At 31.8% G+C, this 22,155-nt stretch overlaps 1 protein-coding gene across 1 annotated transcript in view; it reads right to left on the reverse strand.

Annotated features, from left to right (window-relative positions):
* The window catches only part of LOC139481064 (MAM and LDL-receptor class A domain-containing protein 2-like), a 147,618-nt gene that overhangs the window by 116,171 nt on the left and 9,292 nt on the right, over window positions 1–22,155 (reverse strand). Inside the window, exons 9-32 of the mRNA XM_071264134.1 lie at window positions 21,272–21,531; window positions 20,699–20,783; window positions 20,061–20,147; window positions 19,538–19,678; window positions 18,866–19,131; window positions 18,313–18,397; window positions 17,644–17,841; window positions 16,847–17,001; window positions 14,651–14,761; window positions 14,114–14,207; window positions 13,460–13,600; window positions 11,038–11,196; window positions 10,406–10,588; window positions 10,054–10,257; window positions 9,052–9,320; window positions 8,237–8,324; window positions 7,031–7,195; window positions 6,452–6,646; window positions 5,734–5,889; window positions 5,387–5,530; window positions 4,305–4,567; window positions 3,960–4,047; window positions 3,128–3,250; window positions 2,568–2,708 (exon numbers count right to left, since the gene is read on the reverse strand). Coding sequence (XP_071120235.1) covers window positions 2,568–2,708; window positions 3,128–3,250; window positions 3,960–4,047; window positions 4,305–4,567; window positions 5,387–5,530; window positions 5,734–5,889; window positions 6,452–6,646; window positions 7,031–7,195; window positions 8,237–8,324; window positions 9,052–9,320; window positions 10,054–10,257; window positions 10,406–10,588; window positions 11,038–11,196; window positions 13,460–13,600; window positions 14,114–14,207; window positions 14,651–14,761; window positions 16,847–17,001; window positions 17,644–17,841; window positions 18,313–18,397; window positions 18,866–19,131; window positions 19,538–19,678; window positions 20,061–20,147; window positions 20,699–20,783; window positions 21,272–21,531 — 3,801 coding nt within the window. The remainder of the gene's footprint in view (window positions 1–2,567; window positions 2,709–3,127; window positions 3,251–3,959; window positions 4,048–4,304; window positions 4,568–5,386; window positions 5,531–5,733; window positions 5,890–6,451; window positions 6,647–7,030; window positions 7,196–8,236; window positions 8,325–9,051; window positions 9,321–10,053; window positions 10,258–10,405; window positions 10,589–11,037; window positions 11,197–13,459; window positions 13,601–14,113; window positions 14,208–14,650; window positions 14,762–16,846; window positions 17,002–17,643; window positions 17,842–18,312; window positions 18,398–18,865; window positions 19,132–19,537; window positions 19,679–20,060; window positions 20,148–20,698; window positions 20,784–21,271; window positions 21,532–22,155) is intronic.

The following is a 22,155-nucleotide window of genomic DNA, read 5'->3' on the forward strand; positions in this document are numbered from 1 at the left end:
TTAGAAAGATCATATCATAAGCAACAAGTGTACTAAGTTTCAAGTTGATTGGACTTCAGCTTCATCAAAAACTACCTTGACCAAAAACTTTAACCTGAACGGACGGATGCACAGACGGACGCACACACGAACGGAGCCACAGACCAGAAAACATAATGCCCCTCTACTATCGTAGGTGGGGCACAAAAACTATTCCAAAGTTTGTAGGGTTAAAAGTTGTTATACTAACTATTACTAACAATCTCATCTTAGTTCATATTCTCAACCAAAAAAAACCAGTTTAGACAAATAGCTGATCAAAAGATTAATGGCATTTTAATTTTTTTATACAGAGGCTCAAAAACAAAAATGCCATAATACTATATCTATCTATATCAATCTTTAAAGTACAGGTTAAAGTATTTTTAGTAGTACATTTTCAAAATGATAAAAAAAAATCAGCTCAAACCAGTAGTATGGGCCATCTTGAAGTGATTTGTAAGCTGTTGCTCAGTGTTGATGGTTCTTATGTGAATTTCGGATCAGTGATGTCGTTAGAAGCCGGCAGCCGGCGATTTTCGCCGGTTATTGTCCTTTTCCCGCCGGCTATTTTTGCATGAGTAAAAAAAAATTAATAAGATAAAAAAGATAATCAGGTTAATATTAAAAAATAATTGTTCAATGCATCAGCTTCCACGATTAAAGTCGCGATAAACAAGGATGTAAATCAGTGTTTACCTTTGACTAAATATAGTTCACGTAAATGCAGTCCGCTGATTGGTCGTCTATTTAAAGTCGGTAGTATTGTAATGTTTGCAAGGATAAAAAGAGAGACGTTCCGATGGACATTATGACCCTGTTTGGTTTTTGCTTCAAGAGAAGGAATAAGCCAAAGATGACAATAGCATGTTATGGAAATTAATATATCAGTCAAATAAAAGAAAGTATAATATATATAATGTTGTCAAGAATCTGGAAAACAGCACCTTTTGAAGTTCACATTTCAAAGCCCACGACCACGTGGTGTCCAGAGAATGAAGGTCAATAACGAAAGTAGAATATTGTCGACCACAAATAATTTTTAAAAATATCTTTTATAGTTCAAAAGGATTTTAGTTTACTGATTACTGAACAGTTAACAAATAAGAGAAAATAAAACGACATAGCTTGACAACATGTTTGAAATACGTGTACAAGTCTTATATGAGAAAAAAGGGGGTCATTTGTCACTAAGTACGTACGCAAATAAATCGATCAAGATATTTAATAAATTCGATTATTTTTGAAATAGAATTATAATATTTCACCTATTATTTCACAGGCAAGTGCCTGTGTATTATTTACATATATTCAAGAACAGACTTCCTTAGTTGTCTTACAAAAGACACCTTCCCAGAAAAAAATATAATATAGATTAGCCTTGCCAGGACTACGGATTCTCATTTAAAAAAAAAAATCAATGTGATTGAAGTCAACAACAAAAATAAGACAAAATTAACATTTTCCCAAGCATCTAAATCACTCTCAGGTATGCTCAGAATGCAGGAATTTTAGTCTAAATTTTCAAATCTTTTTGGGGATAGCCAAGGACGTATATTATGTTAGTTATACGTCCTTGGGATAGCATACGATTTTATAAAATATAGCACCTCTGTAACAGTTTTAACTTTGAAATCGAAGCTCCAGCTGACTACTAGTCAGTGAATATTGTTTTTAATTTTGTAAAAACAAAACCAACACTTTTTTAATATAAAATTAAAACATAATGTTCTCAATGTCACAATTACAATTTTCATTTAAAACTAAATTATTCAAGTGATAATTCAAACCAGAGACAATATGTTTCTATTCAAACTAAGATTTTTGGATTCTTTCAGTTCAAAAATATTTACTAGCAGTCAACCTGCAGGAAAATGCACAAAAATGTATATTGGTCCATCAAGATGATCAATGATGTGATCACATGTACAGAAAATTTACCCATCATGTTGCTAATTTTAGTTAATCATTTACATTATCTTCAGTAAAAAATGATGTTTTCAGAGGTCTTAATAAGGGTCTAGGACACCCCCAGAATGCATGATTTTGCACCATTTTAAAAAAAAATCCTGGGGCCCTTGAGCGGGCCCCAGACCCCCCGCCGTAGTAGCGACGAGCAAGCTCGTCGACGCGAACGGCTTCGCCGTATGCATGTACTTGCCGCCTATTTTAGAAATTCAGCCTGCTTCTTCAAAACTTAGTGACATCACTGCGGATGAAGAACAACACTAAAAGTACTACTGTAAACCAACTTATTTATCGTGATCACTTAATTTTGGCAACTTTCACAAGTCGAAAAGTAATTATATAGCCTTGGATATTTCCTTAATTAACAACACCAAGTTAATTAGAAAATGGTGAATAATTCTATTGCCGTGAAGTGGACTAGAAAGTGCTAAATGTGAAATATAGTATCTGTGAAAATAAGTTGGTTTAGCTATGGCTTCTGTCAAGAGCATGTAATAATTTGTTGTATGAATTAATGCACAACATGCCTTATTTTTAGTTCAGGTTTTAATTCATATTTATAAACAAGAAATATTTCTTACTTCCGTTGGTGTGGTCAGAAACTGGACCAGTACTTGTCGATGGTGTCTTGCCAATGTTTCTAGTCCAATCAAAGTTATCTGTTTTATCTTGATTCCAGCCACATGTGTCAAAGCTGAAGTCACAATTAAACTTACTGCCACCTAAAATACAATGGAGGTTCGGAAATTATTTAGTAAACAAATGTCGCTATCAAATTAACACAAAAAATTTCTGAATTATATCTGACATTAATAGAAGTCATGCCTTTTATTCAACAAGAAATCAGATTGTTTTATTAACTAAGTAATTGTCAATCTATTATATAACTTTAATTACAATTTCTATTATAGCTTTCGTGTGTATATAGTGAACTTCTTAGAAATTAAACACTAGGTCACTTAAGAAAATGATATTTTGTTTAAACATATTTTGCTGAACTTTTACTGAGGCTTAATTATTGTTCATGGGATACCAACTTTTGCTGTTTTCATAGATTGGGTGAAACCACAAATTTTAATACCAAATGAAATATTATTTTTACACTACTTCAATAAGATCACACCATGATTTAATAACTTACCTGTACCCTTAGTTGTTGGCAATGTTGTCAATGGAGTTGTTACTTTCTGTGTTGTTGGTTTGTTTGTTGCAAGTATTGTTGTTGGAGCTTGAGTAACAGTTGGTTGGGCATTGGATGGCATTCCTTGAAAATAACATCATTATTTATTATATTTAGAATTTTTCTTTTCACATTTGGTAGTGACAAATCAACTAATCATGTGTAAGTCGTAAATACATATTATCACAAACAAACAATGCTTTTCATTGAAGAAATTCCCTAATAATGGCAGTTTATTTGATCTTGATTCATTTATTTGAACTTCAGGTTTACTGTGGCTACTCTTAAAATTAAACAGAGACCATTTTAGCCATCTATTCCACAAAAGGGATATTTTCTCAACCTGAAAATTTATGTTTATTCTTTTTGTAATGCATATCAACATCTGTAAACATATTCATCTAAGCCCTTAAAAAATACACTACCTATTCTTTTCCTCCTTGACAGTAGAAGGTTTATATGGAAAGAAAGAAAATTTAATACCCTAAACAAGACCTGAGTGAATTTCAAGTGACTGTCATACCACTGAGAGGTTTAGCTAGCTTTAAAACCAGGTTTATCCACCATTTTAACTACAAGAAAATGTCTGTACCAAGTCAGGAATATGACAGTTGTTATCCATTAGATTGATGTGTTTGAGCTTCTGATTCTGGCATTTGATTACCGAGTTTCTATTTTGAATTTTCCTCTGAGTTCAGTATTTTTGGTATTTTACTTTTTACCTTGCTTTTAGAACCAACATTGTAGGAACAGATGACAAATCTTCTTTCCATTTAACATAAAATTGACTTACTTGGACAAACACTGTTGGCGAAAACAGTAATATCATCTAGAGCTATATCTCCTTGGACTGAACCTCCTCGGATACCTTGGAATATAAGCTGAAAAAACAAAATATTTTTGTGTAAAATGCAAAATGTATTCAAATTTAAACAGATGTAAACTGTCTGTAAGTGTCCTAAATTTATGCAAATAAGCAATTTGTTAATTAAGAATTAAATATGAAATTGTGCTAGTGTTTCAGCACACTTACAAACTTAAAAGAAACGTTAGAAAGTTTCTCAGTGGAAAGACCTGTTAACACATCAGTAACAAAAGTTTCAAATATTACACATAACAATGTAATGATGTTACAAACCTTATAGTCTCCTCCTTGCTTTGGTATCGAAACTTGTGCTTTCTTCCAACTATTGCCTTGGTTACCATGTAATTCCCAGACAGGAAGTGGGTTGCTGGTTCCTTGTAACTGGGTCCATACTCTTAAAGTTCCAATTGTATTACCATACATATGGTAATAAAAGGTCACACAGTTGTGTGTAGCATAACTCAAGCTTTCACTTATTAGTCTGGCTTCGAACCCAGGTCTTGCTGGGGCAGATGTTTCAATGTACACATAATAGCCTACAGATTGAAAAAAAACACACAATAGCCTACAGATTGGAAAAAAAACCACATAATAGCCTACAGGTTGAAAAAAAACCACATAATAGCCTACAGATTGAAAAAAAACACATAATAGCCTACAGATTGAAAAAAAACACATAATAGTCTACAAATTGAAAAAAAACCATAATAGCCTACAAATTGAAAAAAAAAACATAATAGCCTACAGATTGAAAAAAAACACATAATAGCCTACAAATTGAAAAAAAAAACATAATAGCCTACAAATTGAAAAAAAAACATAATAGCTACAGATTGAAAAAAACCACATAACAGCCTACAGATGGAAAACATAATCTTTTTTCGAGTATAAATTTTACATGAGGGATTAATTCAACATTCATTAAACAGAATAGAATGCAAATTAAATACGATACATTAGAAATTCTAATATTACCACTAGGTAAAATAATATTTAGATAAACAACAGTTCTGTTTTAATTACACATTCTACAAGGAAGCCTAGTCAGCTACCTTTTGATTTTTATGGGGTCAGGGTTATGATGAAAATGTTGTCCTGCTGTTTTCTTTAGTTGTAATCTCTGTCTTGCCTTTTTATTTTTTGCTCTATTCGGTCTTGCTTTTTTTTTTTGTGATTTGTCAATCCTGACATTTTTAAATAAATTGCCATCCTGCCTTTTTTTTCTAAGTTGCTCAGCCTGCCTTTTTATTACTCAAACCTGCTGTCCAGATTTTTATTCAAATCCCCCCCCCCCCATCCCCACTTAAAAATCAAATAGAAGCTCATGAAATGTGAACTTTACATATTGTAAATACCTAATGCAGACCCTTTAGTATGGTCAGTTGTTGGTCCTGTACCAGAACTAGAAGTCCTTCCTTTATGACGAACCCAATCAAAATTGTCAGCACCACTGTGGTCATTTGTGTATGTACATAAACCAACCTCAAAATCACAAGTTCCTATAACAGAATAAAACATTGCATATTTATATATAGTAATGAGTTTTATTTAGTTAATTACTGAAAAACAATTGATTGATTGGGTTTTAAAGCCACTTTCAACACTAATATTGTGCAATTTTGTGGTGATCAGTTTTTATTGATGGAGGGAAGCCAATATGCATAATGTTTTAACCAATAAATATCAACTTTACATGTCATACCTTCAGCTGAACAAGCTCCTTGTGACATTGAGAAATCATCAATAGCTATGTCACCACGGAAACCATTTCCTGTAATTCCTTCAAATACAATCTGATATGCTGAGGTTCCCTGGGGAACATTTAGAGAGGCTATATTCCAAGAGCTGCCCTGGTTACCTGCAATTTACATAGAGGTTTCATTTTTTATAAACTTGACCCTTTCCTCAATGGATTTTTTTTTTGCATACTTGATTCACATAGAACTTTTCAATAAAATGCTGAAAATATGCTTCAAAGTATTAATGCATTGCAAAAAACAAATATTTCATCAAATAAATTTAAGTAAGTTGTCTAAATGCGTCATTATGGAGGAAAGGGTTAAATGGATGTGGAAGTGAATTAGTTAAAAAAAAAATCAACAATCTAAACTAAAACAGATGCCATTAAAAATTCATCAGCTTACCATCATTTAGGTTTCTGTTATTACAATGTAAACATGTGTTGCAATTTGTCCTTACAAAACTACTTCAATGTTCAAAAGCAGGGATTGCAATATATATGAAATCTGATATTAAAAGTGTTGCAAATTAAAAGTATGGCATACAACTATTAAGTTTGTCATAAAAAAAAATCTGTTTCCAGAATTTTACATGCGAGATTTTCTTATTGCAGTACCTTTTCATTCATAAATTTTGAAATTATTCCAGGAAGTGATATTGCTAATATAATACTCTCTCACCTTTCTTGGTCCACACAGGGTTTCCCCTAACACCACTCCTAAGTACATACACATTGAGTGTGTTAATATTAGCACCATTCATGTTATACCAGAACTCCATACACATGGTCTGTGAAGGACCTCTGTATATTGGTGAGATCAGTCTGGCTTTCTTGTTAGCAGACTTCCCTGACGCTTCTATGTACATGTAATGTCCTGAAATTTTTAAGATATTTAATTTAACATAATTGAAATAGTAACACTTGAACAGATAAATGGACCATGGATGAAAGGCTGTCCAAAACAATTCATGGAAAAAATGAAACGTACCAAAGCCAATACAACTGTCTACAAAACATCATTGACTGAGCATTAGTCTTTTCTCATAAAATGACCTATTTACAAACTTTAACAACTGCTGACACTGCCATTGGCACATTAGCACACCTAAGTTTTGCCTTAGTGACATGAAATATGAAAACTATGTATTTTTTTATTTTTTTATATTCTATAAAGGGAAAGTTAAAGGGAATAGAACTCAATTCATGAATACAAATAAGATTACAAAGATATTAACTAACTTGTTTACTGTATAAATACCTGCAGCTGTTTTATAAGTGTGGTCATTACTTGGTCCAGTCCCAGAAGAAGATGTTGACCTTGTACTACGACTCCAGTCAAAATCATCAGTACTTCTTTCTTGTTTGAAGCCACAAAGATTGGCAGGTTCAAAATTGCAACTGACATTGCCTCCAGTTTGTGGGCCTACAACAGAAGCATAGAAATTAAACCAGTGTCTCAAAAATAAGTGTATTAACTGAGGTTTCCCCAATTTTTGCAGACCTGCAACAGATGTTTACAAAATTTAACAGTATTTCAATAGAATACAGTGAATTTGCCAGCTGAAATTTAAGCTTTTGATGCCATTAACATTATATTGATAGTATTCATTGTATTTTCTCTTTAGTTTTTAACACTCTATGTGCTGTGGATTCATTATTATTTGGCAAAAACAACAAAATTAAATATTTATGAAAATGCAAGTTTTTCTCAATCTACAAAAAATTGGTAACCAGGAAAAGAAATGAATCCACAGTAATAGTCATCAGTATCAGTCCATTGCAGCATCATATATAATACTATTTCATTTCTATTTCCATTGGTATTTTCTAATGGAATCAGAAATGATGAGGACATCATTTTAAGTGCTAGGGGAGTATGTGGTATACTGTTTTAAATAAATTATATATACAGTCGACTCTCGTTATGTCAAAGTCAGCCGGACCAGAGAAATATTTCGAGATACACGTAGTTCGACTCAAACGAACACCGGAAGTTCGACAATCTAAGGGACACAACTCTTGCTTAGCTTGGTAAAGCTAAAATAAATCCGGGTGAATATGGCAAGGGGATATTTAATTACACGTGTATTGTCAGATTAACTCTTCAATCCATTTAAATCCCGGAGGTCATGTTTTGACATATGTGTATTAGTTCGAGATAAAAAATGAATTTTGAATGCTTTGTTAACCTTGGGACCGTAAATTTAGTTCGACTCAACCGAAATTTCGACTCATCCAATTTCGACTCATCAGGAGTCGAATTACATACTTTTGTATGGAATAAAGTTCGGGACCACGTGAAAACTTCGACTCATCCGAAATTTCGAGTCAACCGAGTTCGAGACAACGAGAGTTAACTGTATGTGAAAATATGATAACAGAAATTTGTCAGGAAAGAATTACTTTTTATACTTGGAAATCAATCATTATCAAAAGATGATGAGATGAAAGTAACTATAGTTACCAGAACTACATGGTCCATCTGTCATTGTTATATCATCAAGGGCAATATCTCCTAGGTAAGCAGCTCCTCTTATTGCTTCAAAAATAACCTAAGAGCAAAAATTCATCAATTTCATTAATTGAGATATAAGAAGAATGATAAGTTAATCACATGCTAGTAAATTAGATAACATGAATGAAATTAGAAATTGCCTGAGACCTATGATCATATTGGCCCTTGAACTAGATCCTTAATTTGTCTGGTTATGTACAATTGATCAATATAGATTTTTTTCAGATTTTAAAAAGACTGACAAAGTTCAAATGTCAAAGATAAGAGCAATTACATTATATTAGTTTATCCAAGTTAATTTTTGCAACAATTGCCTTTCTCTAAATTGCTAAATTTCAGTTAAATAGCAACACAAAATCAAGAGCTGATAATTAATATTACCATGACAACAATTAAAATATCAGGTTGTCTTTTGACTTTTCCTCTCAAACTAGTACCCAAAATATGAAGATTAACACTCTGTTTGTGCCTGTCCCATGTCACGAACCTGTTATTCAGTGGTTCTTGTCTGAATATTAAAGTTGTGTCTTGTTTGTTGTTTTTGCATAAATCATGAAGTTGGTTTTCTCAAATGATTTGTTATACATTTTGTTATGTCCTGGCCTTTTATAGTTTGCAATGTGGTATAAGTTTTGCTCATTGTTGAAATCTACAGCAGTTTATCTCTCGTTGATAGTTGTCTTAATGGCAATCATAAGACATATGGACTTGGTAAAAAGAAATTTAAAGACCACAATATATTCTTTCAAGTAATCATAACTTACATTAAATTGTGATTTAGATGCAATATCAACGGTTCCTTTAATCCAGTTTCTTCCCTTTGTTCCTTGTTGGGTCCATAGTTTATTTCCAGGGAAAGATAATCCTGTCTGTACATAAACATTTAACTGGTTGACATGTCGTCCATACATGAAATAATAGAAAGTAACACATTTGTGTCCAGTTGAACTTGGCGCTACCTGAGGACTGACTAGACGTACTTTGTTTCCAGGTTTGGCGGGGCTACTTGCTTCCATGTATATATATGAACCACCTGTAATAGAAGCAGATTATGTAACTTTGTAAATTCCAATAATGAACAGTTAAGACGTACATATATTTTCAGCATACTCAAATTCCAAAACTATTCATAGGAAACCAATTTTCCTGAATCCGATGGTTAAAGATCAACTATGAATATAGATTATCAAAAAAGTACAAATTTTATCTTGGCTTTTAAAGACTTTGAAAAAACTATGAAATCAAGAATATACAAATAAGACCAATTTTCACCAATCAATGATTATTGCTATCCATGAGAATAACTTCGTCCATAGTAAAATTTTGGACTATCAAAAAATCATGCATAGACTTTAAATTATGATTTACAAAAGAGAAAACTAAATGAAAAGTTATAATCTGTTATTTTCAATTTAAATATAAAGGTAAGATTATCTGAATAAAACATCACACAACAATACAAGAATTAATATGATTATATTGTCATTGATTAATTGATTGCTGGTGTTTAATGTCACATTTAGCTTTTATTTGTTTTGGAAGCAGGGGAATCACAGACATTTGGCAGGGAAAGTGGTAATTCTAGTCAATTAAGATCAGATCCCCAGCAACCTTGTGACAAGCAGGGTTTGAACTCACCACCTCAGTGTTAACGGGCTAGTAAGCACTGTAGAAGAATTACTAAAAGATAACTTGCCCATCTAGACCCTTATTATATCATTAGATGCTTCATGATTAAAATGTGACAAATAATAAATCAGGCTTACTTCCTAAATGACCTGATGTTGGTCCTGTATTTGCTGTTGCAGTGCTTCCTGTCTTTCTTATCCAATCAAAATTGTCTGTTTTATCCTGGGTCCAGCTGCATAGATTCTGGTCAAAGTTACAGTTGAAAGGACCAGTGTTTGGGGTTGTGGAAGGAACGGTAGCACCTGATGGAGTGGTGAATAATCCAGCTGGTTTCGGGTTTACTGTGAGTGAAAGAAAAAAACATTTAACATAGCAAAAAAATATATATGTACATCAATAATTTATTTTGTTTGTATTTTTAAGTACAAAGTCCCAAATATTATTCTCTTATTATATTTTTTTTAGCAAAAAGGTGATATTTCTTCATACCTCCACATTTGGAATCAGAGAAGGTGATATCATCTATGGCAATATCTCCTGATGCTCCATTTCCACGTCGACCTTCAAATATCAACTTATAACTGTGAGACTGAGCAGGTATGGCAGCTTGCCCGTTCTGCCATTGTTGTCCTTGGTTACCAGAGAGCTGCCATATTGGAAAATTTGCTTGTCCTAAAATAACAGTTTTAACATATTTACTGATAAAATAAAAAATTAAAAATTAAACAATGAACACAATGCTAATGATCTGTTATGCTTAAAAATCAAAGATAAAACAAATAACAAAATCTTTGGACTCAAAAAAAAAGCTGCCAACTACCATAGGGCTTTTTTCAATCATTCATATATGTATAGATTGACATTACAAAATGCCGTACTTTACAAAGTCTCAGAAGTTTGCAGTTGATGAAGCTCTTCTATTTAACCCCATGCTTTTAAAAAGAATAAGAAAGTCAGTATCATTTTTGAAGTATCTAAACAACATGACTGTTGCAGTTTTATTCGTCCTGAAAACTAATTACTTCCACAGGACATTATGAAATAGAATATATAGAATAGCTATAGCTATAAATACTGTTGACAAATTGTAAACTACCTAAATCTATACTCAAATTATTTACCTGGGACATTAACATAAACTGTCAGTGTGTCTATAGCTTGACCATACATATTGTACCAAAACTTAATACAGCGTCCAGTGGTAGATGTAAATGGCTGACTGACCAACCAAGCTTTGTAGCCTTGTCGTCCAGTAGATGTCTCTATATACACATAATGTCCTAAAATATTACATGTAAGATGTTAATATATAATACATAAAGTTGTAAGATACAAAAGTCATAAGACAAGTCATATTAGACAACCCCCGAAAATATCATGTTGACACTTAAGGTTTTTGTAACTAACAAATTTCTTATGATTAAAACAGAAAGTATATTTAAGATTTGTATGTTTTGAGCTTTTTGTTTTTGTGTTATATGTATCCCATCTCATCGTATCTAATATGGAAAAAAATAAATGAAAAAGTCTAAAGTTTCAATTTATTTCTTGGTTCTTGTTAAAATATTTCTTATTTAGTATAAGAGAAAACTATTTCGTCTTCAGAATACTGTACATCAAAATTATCAACCATCTGGGGGTTGCCTTTACCCTTTGATGAGATTGAAGAGAAGAAATTACCATTGATAATCTTAAATATAAGCAATTAAGGCTTTGCAGCTCATAGTTCAATAAAGGCAACAGTAGTATACCGCTGTTCAAAACTCATAAATCCATGGACAAAAAACAAAATCGGGATAACAAACTAAAACCGAGGGAAACGCATTAAATATAAGAGGAGAACAACGACATAACACTAAAATGTAACACATATAGACAAAATCCCACGAGAATAACAAATATAACATATATATATAACATCAAAACCAAATACATGAATTTGGGATAGACAAGTACCGTGACACGTCTTATCGCAATGTGAATTTACACTAAAAAATAAGAGAAAACAAACGACACAACGTTATAATGTAATACACACAGAAACGAACTATAATATAACAATGACCATATTCCTGACTTGGTACAGGGCATTTTTAAAGGAAAAAATGGTGGGTTGAACCTGGTTTTGTGGCATGCCAAACCTCGCACTTTTATGGCCATATGAAATATAACATCAAAATGACAACACAGGACTACAATATAAATAAATTGGAGAACACAATTGACAAAGAATCACACGAACAACAGCCAACAAAAGGCAACAAGTTTAAAATTTTAATACGCCAGAAGTGTATTTTGTCCACACAAGACCTATGTGTGACGCACAGATACAAAAGTTTGAAAGCCGAAACGAGTACAAAGTTGAACAGCATCGAGGACCAAAAGATCAAAAAGGTTGTGCCAAAAACGGCAAGGGTTTTCCGTTAAGTTACCAGAAAATCCCTATAATTTAGAGTAATTTATACTTTTGCAAACAGTAAATTTAATAAAATGAATATTCAAAAGATGTACATGATAAAGCTGAAGTATTAACTAATTACAGGAAACAACTGAAATACATTTACATAACCAGACATTTGAAACACAAAAGTAGACACATCCGAATACGTTTAAACCTCTACGCCAAGTGACGTCCTATTTGAAACTGAAAAATGACGAAAAAATGACGTCATTAGAATTAGTAAAACAGAGCATCAAAAAATGAAAAATGACGAAAAAATGACGTCATTAGAATTAGGATTAATTTAAGATTATATATTTGAACTAAATACTGATATTGCATTTAATAACAAAGCACATTTTAATTCTTATTAATATAAAACTGAGGTAGCAATTAACTATATTATAAAACTATGTCAGGTTTGTTATGAATCTAACTTCAAACGTAAAATATCGTACTGATTACTTTGAACGAAATCAAATCTGATAAATGAAGGCGGTGATTAATTTTCTTTACCATAACACAGAAATATAATAGAAAAGACGTCAACACATTTGACAAAATCCGATGAGAATTACAAATATAACATTAAACATTTAAACTAAATACATGAATTTGGGATGTATAAGTACCGTACCACGTCTTATAGTAATGTGAGTTCACACTCGGCAAAACAGTCACAATCGGGAATAAGTCACGTTTGGTAATTAAAAGATTAGACGACATTATGACAAAACACAATCTACCATGTGGTAAAAATGTCCTTAGCTAGTTTGGTCAACGAAACATCGTATGGATCCACCAAATCGTGATGGTGTCCATAAAATTTACGGAGTGTCAATTTTAATCTGTCCTCCTCATAACTTTGTTGGAGCAGTTTCTGCGTAAGGAGCACACTCCTGTATATGAAGTCCGTATAGTGTGAACAAGCACGTGAATAACGTATCAATTGTGATATGTAAACACCATACGAAGGGGCAGAGGGTATGTTACTGCTAAGAAATGGGAAATTGATAATTGGGAAGTTGAAATCGTCCCGTTTATCATAGATTTTCAAAACTTGAATAAAAAAAAATTAAAAAATTATTTGAAAAATCCAATACCTTGTGGTGTACCCAAAGAATGATCAGCTTGGGGTCCAGTGTTGACACTACTGGTTCTTCTTTGATTTAAAGTCCAATCAAACTGGTCCCCGGTATGAGCATTAGTCCAAGTACATAATCCATTTTCAAAGTCACAGGAACCTGTAATTGAACATTTTTTTTACCATTCTCTGAAGTAAAATTGAAAAAGGAAATGGGGAATGTGTCAAAGTGACAACAACCCACCATAGAGCAGACAACATGTTGTATGTTTGTAAATATGATTTATTTTGACCTTTTTATGCTGTTTATATATTTTAAAACTAATTATTTCAATACTATTGTGGAATTGTCAATATCCAACACTTAATTTGCTTTGAATGTATGTGAATACAAACAACTGAATCATACCATTTGATGATCTACTCTAGGTTACCCAATTCTTGTAGAGCAAAATATATGTGTAGGTTCACCAAAAACCTACACAGTTTGTTGACTCGAAAATTGTAAACTCCGTTAGGTCAATATTAATCTAGAACTTTTTAAATAATCTTGAAAAATAAGCTTTTAAAATCAAATGAAACTAATTCTTTTCACTTTTTTTCTACAGCTTATAAATTTACTCTCTAATTATATCAACAAATAATATTTTCAAAATAAATTAAAGAATCTCACCATCACTGCCTGAGCATGTTCCAGTTGTAAACTTTACATCATCAATGGCAATATCCCCTCTCACATTGGTACCTACAATTCCTTCAAACACAACCTAAAAATACAAACTCTAGTTTTACTAGCATTCTAGTTAAATACACATCATACTTTCAATTTGTTTTTCAATGTTATTAAAAATCTTCATTGAACCCAGGTTTATAGTTTAGTATGCCAGACACACTTTACTTTTACATAAGACTTAACAGTGGCCCAAAAACCTCATACATGTATATGAAAACCAAAACTTACAAAAGGTTGTGTCAGACACTATAACAGGCTATAATAACATTCACAAATCATTCAACATATGAGAATCTATGAAATTATGGGTAAAATTCTTAATTGTGTGTTTTGATGTACATTTCAGAAAGTAACTCTCACTTTGGCCACTTGAAAAAATTGACACATATGACCTTTATTTTTCTTAAAACATTACTTGAACAATCTGATGTTGAAGGATTTAAATATCCAATTGAAACACTGGTAAGGTATACTTACATAGTAACCTTTGGATCCAGTTGATGTGGGAACAGTAGCACTTCCATATTGCCACCTGTTTCCTTGGTTACCAGTCATAGAGAATAATGCTCGTCCAAGTTGAGAACCAGTCTGAAAATGTATTTTACATAAACATTTGGAAGAATCAGATGAAGTGAAGATGGATAAGTGTCTATCCATTTTTTGGAAGGTTTAAATAATTTATACAAAAAAAATTATATCTATATGCAGAAGAAATTATGATACAGTCAGCCTTGGATATCAATTATAATTGCATAGCAATATAATATTACCCAAAGAAAGTAACCAAAAGTTAGCATGCAACAAATTCCAATATTGCACTAGTGCAATAAATCTTCAAAATTCATGATGTCATCAGCGACAAAATCTTACTATAAACTAATTTTTACTTTCAAATATTATATTGCTATACAATAAAAGGGTTATTGCATGAATATTGGGGAATATTGTCCCTCGTAGAACATATATTGCACTTGCAAGCTCGTGCAATATAAAATTCTACAAGGGACAATATTCCCCAATATTCATGCAATAACCCTATATTACTTCAGTCTATTTATAGATCTACTTATATATTATGTTTAATCATTAATTTGTTTATATATTACAGCTTTTACATTAATGCTAGCAAGACAAATCTTTGTTTGGCTTGCTTGTTTTGTTTGTATCAATGTTTGCTCAAGCATGGTAATTAAGATAGGCGGGGCTTCAGCTTGTATACATCATACTTAAATTTTATTGGACGTTATGTTGGAGGTTAAGGACACTAAATTTTAAAACATCACATGACACATATTCTCACATGTTTCCTTACCTGTAAATATACAATACAGACGGGATTCTACTTCGTCGAAATTATTTGTTCATTTTCACAATCGTAGAAACGGAAGACAATTTTTTTTTCAGAGATCCAACTTAAAGACTGTCGTGAAGCACTTTTAGTAAAATAGCTATTCGAACACACATACTCTGATTTTGTGATCCATTGGATAGGTATTTCACTTGACCCCTATATTTCAGAGGCCCCTCATGGGGGGGTCCTAGTAATCACATAATCACCATTTTTTTGCCAATATAATCACAAAATCATTAAATATTTGCTTATCTTTAGTAATCAAATAATCATAAACTAAAAATACAGTCCTAGGTAATCAAATAATCATGAAATATTTGGCTTAATAATCAAATAATCATTAAAAAAACGGCCAAGTAATCACATAATCAAAAACCCCATGAGGGCCCTCATTTCATCTTTTAGTACTGTGATTTTTTTTATGTTATAAAGTCAACCTGTAGCTTTGCTATATAAAATGATAGAGTCTGAAGCGAGATGATGTATCAAATACTCTTGTTTTGTACATTTTCAAGACAAAATATTCATCTCAAACACACCCTAACATAAAAAAAAAAAAAAGGTGCACTCGATTTTCTCTTTTCAATACAATTGTTTCCCATTTTTTAGAATATTTTCTGGAGTTGCATAATCGAAGGACAGACATGGAAATAACTGACTGAACTAATAGATTGATATGTTATAAAAACAATATTAAGTCAATTAATGTTGAAGGCCAGTTTCTCAGCCTCATACAAGAAAAAAGTGTATTTGTCATGTGATGTTTTAAAATTAAGTGTCCTTAACCTCAGACATAACGTCCAATAAAATCTAAGTATGATGTATACAAGCTGAAGCCCCGCCTATCTTAATTACCATGCTTGAGCAATCACTGATACAAACAAAGCAAGCAAGCCAAACAAAGATTTGTCTTGCTAGCATTAATGTAAAAGCTGTAAATTAAACTCTGTTTGGTGAACCAATGCCTGTGTGACTCATTTCGATAGAGTCCCTGAAGTGGATACCTTGGTATGCAGGGTTGTCAAATTATGCAAATGAATGCAACATATTGTATCGTTTATATATTGTTTAAGCGCATGTTTCAATTTCTATCAAAAAGGGGGATTACCAATGAAATATTCAGAAATAGCAAAAAAGATTGTAACAAAAAGAAGCTTGTGGATTCATTTATTCAAGATGATACTTTTTTTTTAGTTCAAGAGCTTTTTTTTAAGAAGAGAAATAAATTTCATGGTATTTATGAAATTAAAGACAATAGTGGTATTTCTGGTTTTTTTTAAAATCCTAATCAAACAATTGCATTGAGCTTAATTATACCTTACCTTAGCATAGACATTGAGTGTTCCTATCCCTGTGCCATACATGTGATAGTAGAACTGAACACACATATCCTGTCTGTCAACATAACGTGGTGATATCAAGCGAGCAATATCTCCTCTTCTACGTGGAGCTGAAGCCTCAATGAACATGTAATGTCCTGAAATTAAATGTAAGAAATCGTCTGTTACAGATCTTGTATATTTCTTTCGTTTTTAAGTTAAATTCTGTTCTATTTAATTAATGAACGTGTGCACCTCCTCTTTGATTCTTATTGTTTTTTTCTCAACTGATTTACCAAAAATAGGTCTAGGTACATTACAACAAAAATCTTACATAATGATAACCAACATTCTTGCAACAGGTCATATTTATTTCAATTCTATAAAAAAAAAAATCTGCTTAAAAGAATTTCAGGTGTTGGTACCAAAATTGCTAAGGTGGTGCTGAGGTAAATCTAACACAGGGTTTCTTTTGATAAAATACAGATTAACATATCCAAAAATTTTACAAAATCTTTACATAAAATTCTTATTTGAACTGAACAGTAATCAGAAAACATTGAACATTTGCGTTTATTGTGTAAATAACAGTCACTCTTGTGAAGAGTTGTCTCATTGGCAATCTTACCACATCTTCTTTTTCATTGGTCATTAATACCTGTATTACCCACTAACATTGCTCCATATATTAAATTTAAAGCATGTGCACTCATAACGATTACACAATGGGCTCAGTGACTACTTTGTGGATGCTTTAGTTACAGATAAATCAAACTTTCCCGTTTTGTAATTTTCCCTACCTCTTCCTGTTCCATATGTATGGTCACTTGAAGGACCAGTATTGGTTGATGATGTGGTACCAGCCTGTCTAGTCCAATCAAATTTGTCTGTTTTGTCCTGAGTGTATCTACAAAGATTCCTGTTCTCAAAGTCACAACTTCTTACAGTTCCTCCTGATGGTGGTATAGTGGTCACTGTTCCAGGGGCACTTGTCTGTCCTAATATTTGGAAATAAAGACATGTTTGATAATAATTTATAATTGTGTAGAAACTTTAGACCTATTAAATGTTGTCTCTTTGATATATTGCCCTTTTCCATTCTCAATTTCATTTGTTTCATTTCAATTTCCTCTTTTCAAAATATATTTTATACTTATAAATTCAAAAACACTAAATTTCAAGGTTAAGATATAAACATAAAAGTTAAGATAGTAAAACCCCAATCAATTCTCTCTATTTACAGTATTCAATCTAAGAACTACAGTATATATACACTGAGTTTGCCGAACAGGTTACAATAGTCATACCAGAACTTGTTGTATAGTATGGACCACTGATTTTTGTCAGAGGTCATACAATAACCTTCAAATGCCATCCATCCTATTTTCCAGTGATTTCTAACAGAAAGTATCATTGCATCACAGCCACTAGGTTTTATTAGAATTGACTATAAATACAAAATAACTAACCAGTACAAGCTCCGTTTGTCAATGCCACATCATCTAAAGCTACGTCTCCTCGGAATCCATTCCCTATAACACCTTCCATAATAATCTACAATTTAATTCAAATTCTTACTACTTATTTTTATTATAATATCATAATGAAAATATGGAAGATAAAATAATTTAAGGCCTTCAAAATATTTTTTAAGATCAAAAACAAAGCAACAATTAAAATTTTCTTGTCTATAAAAGATTTATTTTCAAGTTTAAATTCAACATTCAAAACAGATTTGTTGAACAACCAGAAACATCTGATGTTTGCTATTTTGTGCATAATTGTAAAATGAAACTGTGCCTTAAATTAAGTTGGCTATGCCTCTCCTTTTTCATTTATAAGTTCTATTATATTTTCTTAATAATTTACAGATTTCAAATATTTTGAACTGGAGCATCAGTGAATGGACATTTATTGTTAAAATGCTCATCTGGTTCAGAAAAATTGGTTCTGTTAATGTTATTTCAAAGTTAATTTCAAAGCTTCTTAAACTGTACAATAAAATAAGCACTAAATACTAACACTATATTGTCTTGTCTGACTGACAGTTATCTTAGCATTGATCCACTTGTTCCCTTGTGTCCCTTTCTTTGTCCAAATAGGTGAGCCTATAGATGCACCTAGTTGTATGTAGACATTAAGTCCACCAATCTGAGGTCCATACATATGATACCAGAAGGACAGACATGACGAGGATGATGACCTGGTTGGTTTGACAGGTACGCTCTGCAGACGTGCTGTCTGATTCATTGTCTTAGCTGAGGCTTCAGTATATATGTAGTAACCAGCTAAAAAAGTCACAAAAAAGAGGTTTTGTTAAAAAATTTTACAAGCATTTTTTGTGGGTTTTTTAGGCAAAGTGCAATGCAAGGTCACTCTCTATTAAATATGTTTAGATTCAATAGCATGATAAATATTGAAGAAAACTCAACACATATTTACCTTTTATACCTGGAATAAAACATTAACCCTCTGATAATGGATCTTTTCCATACATTTTGTACAATGTTACAGATATTATCACCTAGGTGTTGTCATTAGGTAAAAACAAAATTTATTTAAATTTTGAATTTGTAAATGATTTTAAGAATAAATCTGAAAACAAAATTTCAAAATTGTATTAACTAATAACTGCACTGATATTAAAGTTGATATAAAGGTTGATATAGAAAATTAAATGTTTAAATTTCTTACTTCCACTAGTGTGGTCTCTGCTTGGTCCAGTTCTACCACTACTTGTCCTGCCTCTTTTCCTAGACCAATCAAACTGGTCATTTCTCAACTGTGTCCAGCCACAAAAACCAGCATCAAAACTACAGCTAACTGTTCTGCCATCTAAACAAAATATAGATATTCAATAACTTAGTTGAGTTTTTGTGTTACTGTGGATTCATTATTATTCATGGTGTACTTATTTTAGTGGATTTTGTGGATATACGTGAATCAGGAATTTAAGTGATCAACGAAGTAAAAACTTGCTATTGGCTTGTAAATAGCCATAGGCAAAACCATGAAATCATATCACGAAAATGCAAGTTTTTCTCAATCCAGGAAAATAAATAAATCCACAATATTCTCAATTTGCATGCTATTATTAAAGTTTGCTTCTTATTTTCAAAAAAGCAAAAAGCCTTGTGATTTCTTTTTAAATTATCACTTAAAGCTTTTATAAAGTTATGCAATGATTTCTTGTAATATATATGCAAAAGAGACATACTTGTTGGTGTTTTCGTTGTCCCCAAAGTTGTTGCCTGAGTAGGAGTTGTAGAACCTTGATTAGATGCCACTGCAGTGCTAGGCGACACTAAAATAAAAATACATGAAAGAGTTAGATTTGTACTTTGCTTATTTATTCACAGATAATATGGAAGAAAGTTTTATTCATAAGGTTTAAAATTACATTAATATAATATATATAATTTAATCAAGATCTAATAATCATACAATTTTCATATGGACCAGACAATGTGAAATTAGGACCTCAGGTTTAAAATATCTGAAGGCACATATTGTTAAAAGCATTCAATAAAACGACTACTTCAGGTGAGCACAAACTTAACCTATAACCTTAAGAATGACCTTTCTTTTCATCTCCAGACGCTAGGCAACATTTATACAATTTTTTTGTGTTTAATGCAACATATACTAACAAACAAACACAATGATATAAGGAAGAATTCTTTCAATGCTTTTTCTACAAACTTTCATGTTATAACAATTCTTGAAGAATACTATATTTTTTAAGTAAAAATAATAATCTTGACTTTTTGGTGGCTGAATTAAACATTAAGATGTTATCAAAAGTGCAGAGTTACAAAATATTCAAGTAAATTTGTCTTTTAATAGAAAACTTACATGTACATCTAGTGTTTGTGACAGTGATGTCATCAATGGCTATGTCACCTCTGACCCCTGTACCACGAACTCCTTCCAATAGAAACTAAACAAAAATAAAATGTCACATCAAAAGCATAAGCATAGTATATATAATAGAAACACAATGGATATGGGAAATTCATCCATGACACACAAAAAACATAAGAACATTTCTAGTTGTTTAAGTTTCATCATCTATTTAACTTTTTTAAAACCAACAAAATTTCAATTTTTAAATAGTAACTTCAAAAATTTCTTTAAAAGCAAAACATTGCAGACAACAGTAGTATTAGCAGTCACTGCTGGATGATGAATGTCAAGTGACACATATGACAAAACATTTTCTTTAATTTACTTTCAGGCTCTTGATACAAATCGAAGCTAAAAATTAATGCTGTTAAAAATGAATTCTTCAGCAATTCATAACAGCTGATATCTGCACTTGGGTTGGGTTGTTGTCTCTTTGACATATTCCCCATTTCCATTCTCAACTTTATTACGGCATAGACTAGTAATAATTATATTTGTAAAATTGTTTAAAACAATACATACACTGAAACTGTTCTTTACTCTGGGAACAGGAAGTCTACCTAGGTTCCAGGTTCCACTTTGTTGTCCGTTAAGAGTCCATTTTAATGTTTTAATATCATTTTGAACAATATAAACATTCAGCTTTCCTACTTGTGAGCCAAGCATGTTGTACCAGAATTGTAGACATTTGTTGCCATTATTATTTGGGAATGTTTCTGATCTCAGTTGAGCTTTATCATTAGTAACTCTTGGTGCACTTGTCTCAATATATATGTATGTTCCTATAAGTAATTTCCATACAAGATGAAAAAGTTATCATTATTTTAAACACTTTGTATTTTCCAATAAATAACATCTTTAAAATTATAAACTACAATGTTGGAAAACCGCTTGCACAGAAATTTCAACATGAGAAAGAAATTTTGTTATTCAGTTAGGGGAGACATGGGGTGCTCGTTTTCAAATCCTGATTCTTTTATAATTTATTACCACTTCTCACTTTTTACCTTCTTTTTACCAGATCCAACATTTTTAACTCCCAATATCCCACATTACAATTTTTTTTACCCCATACATCACACATCTTGATAAGTGTGTCACCCTCTTTTAGGTGAAACCTACTATAACATTCACATCTATTCTGTCTTGTCAGGTCACACTCGGATTGTCCCTATGTCGTAATACCTTTGCATTTTGAACCTCATATGAAAGGTCATCTGTCTTAAATGGTTTTTTAGCCTGTTTGTGCTAATGCGGCGTAAAGCAACCGACAATCAATCAATCTTAAATGGTTTTCTCTTGTTCTGAGGGTGATCTTTATATACAAGTTTGACTGTACCTTATCTAAGGTAATGCTTTTATTAACATGTGAAAGATATGTTGTCAGTTTGTACATGAAATCAATG

Source organism: Mytilus edulis, chromosome 7, assembly GCF_963676685.1.
Source record: "Mytilus edulis chromosome 7, xbMytEdul2.2, whole genome shotgun sequence".
Classification (NCBI taxonomy): domain Eukaryota; kingdom Metazoa; phylum Mollusca; class Bivalvia; order Mytilida; family Mytilidae; genus Mytilus; species Mytilus edulis.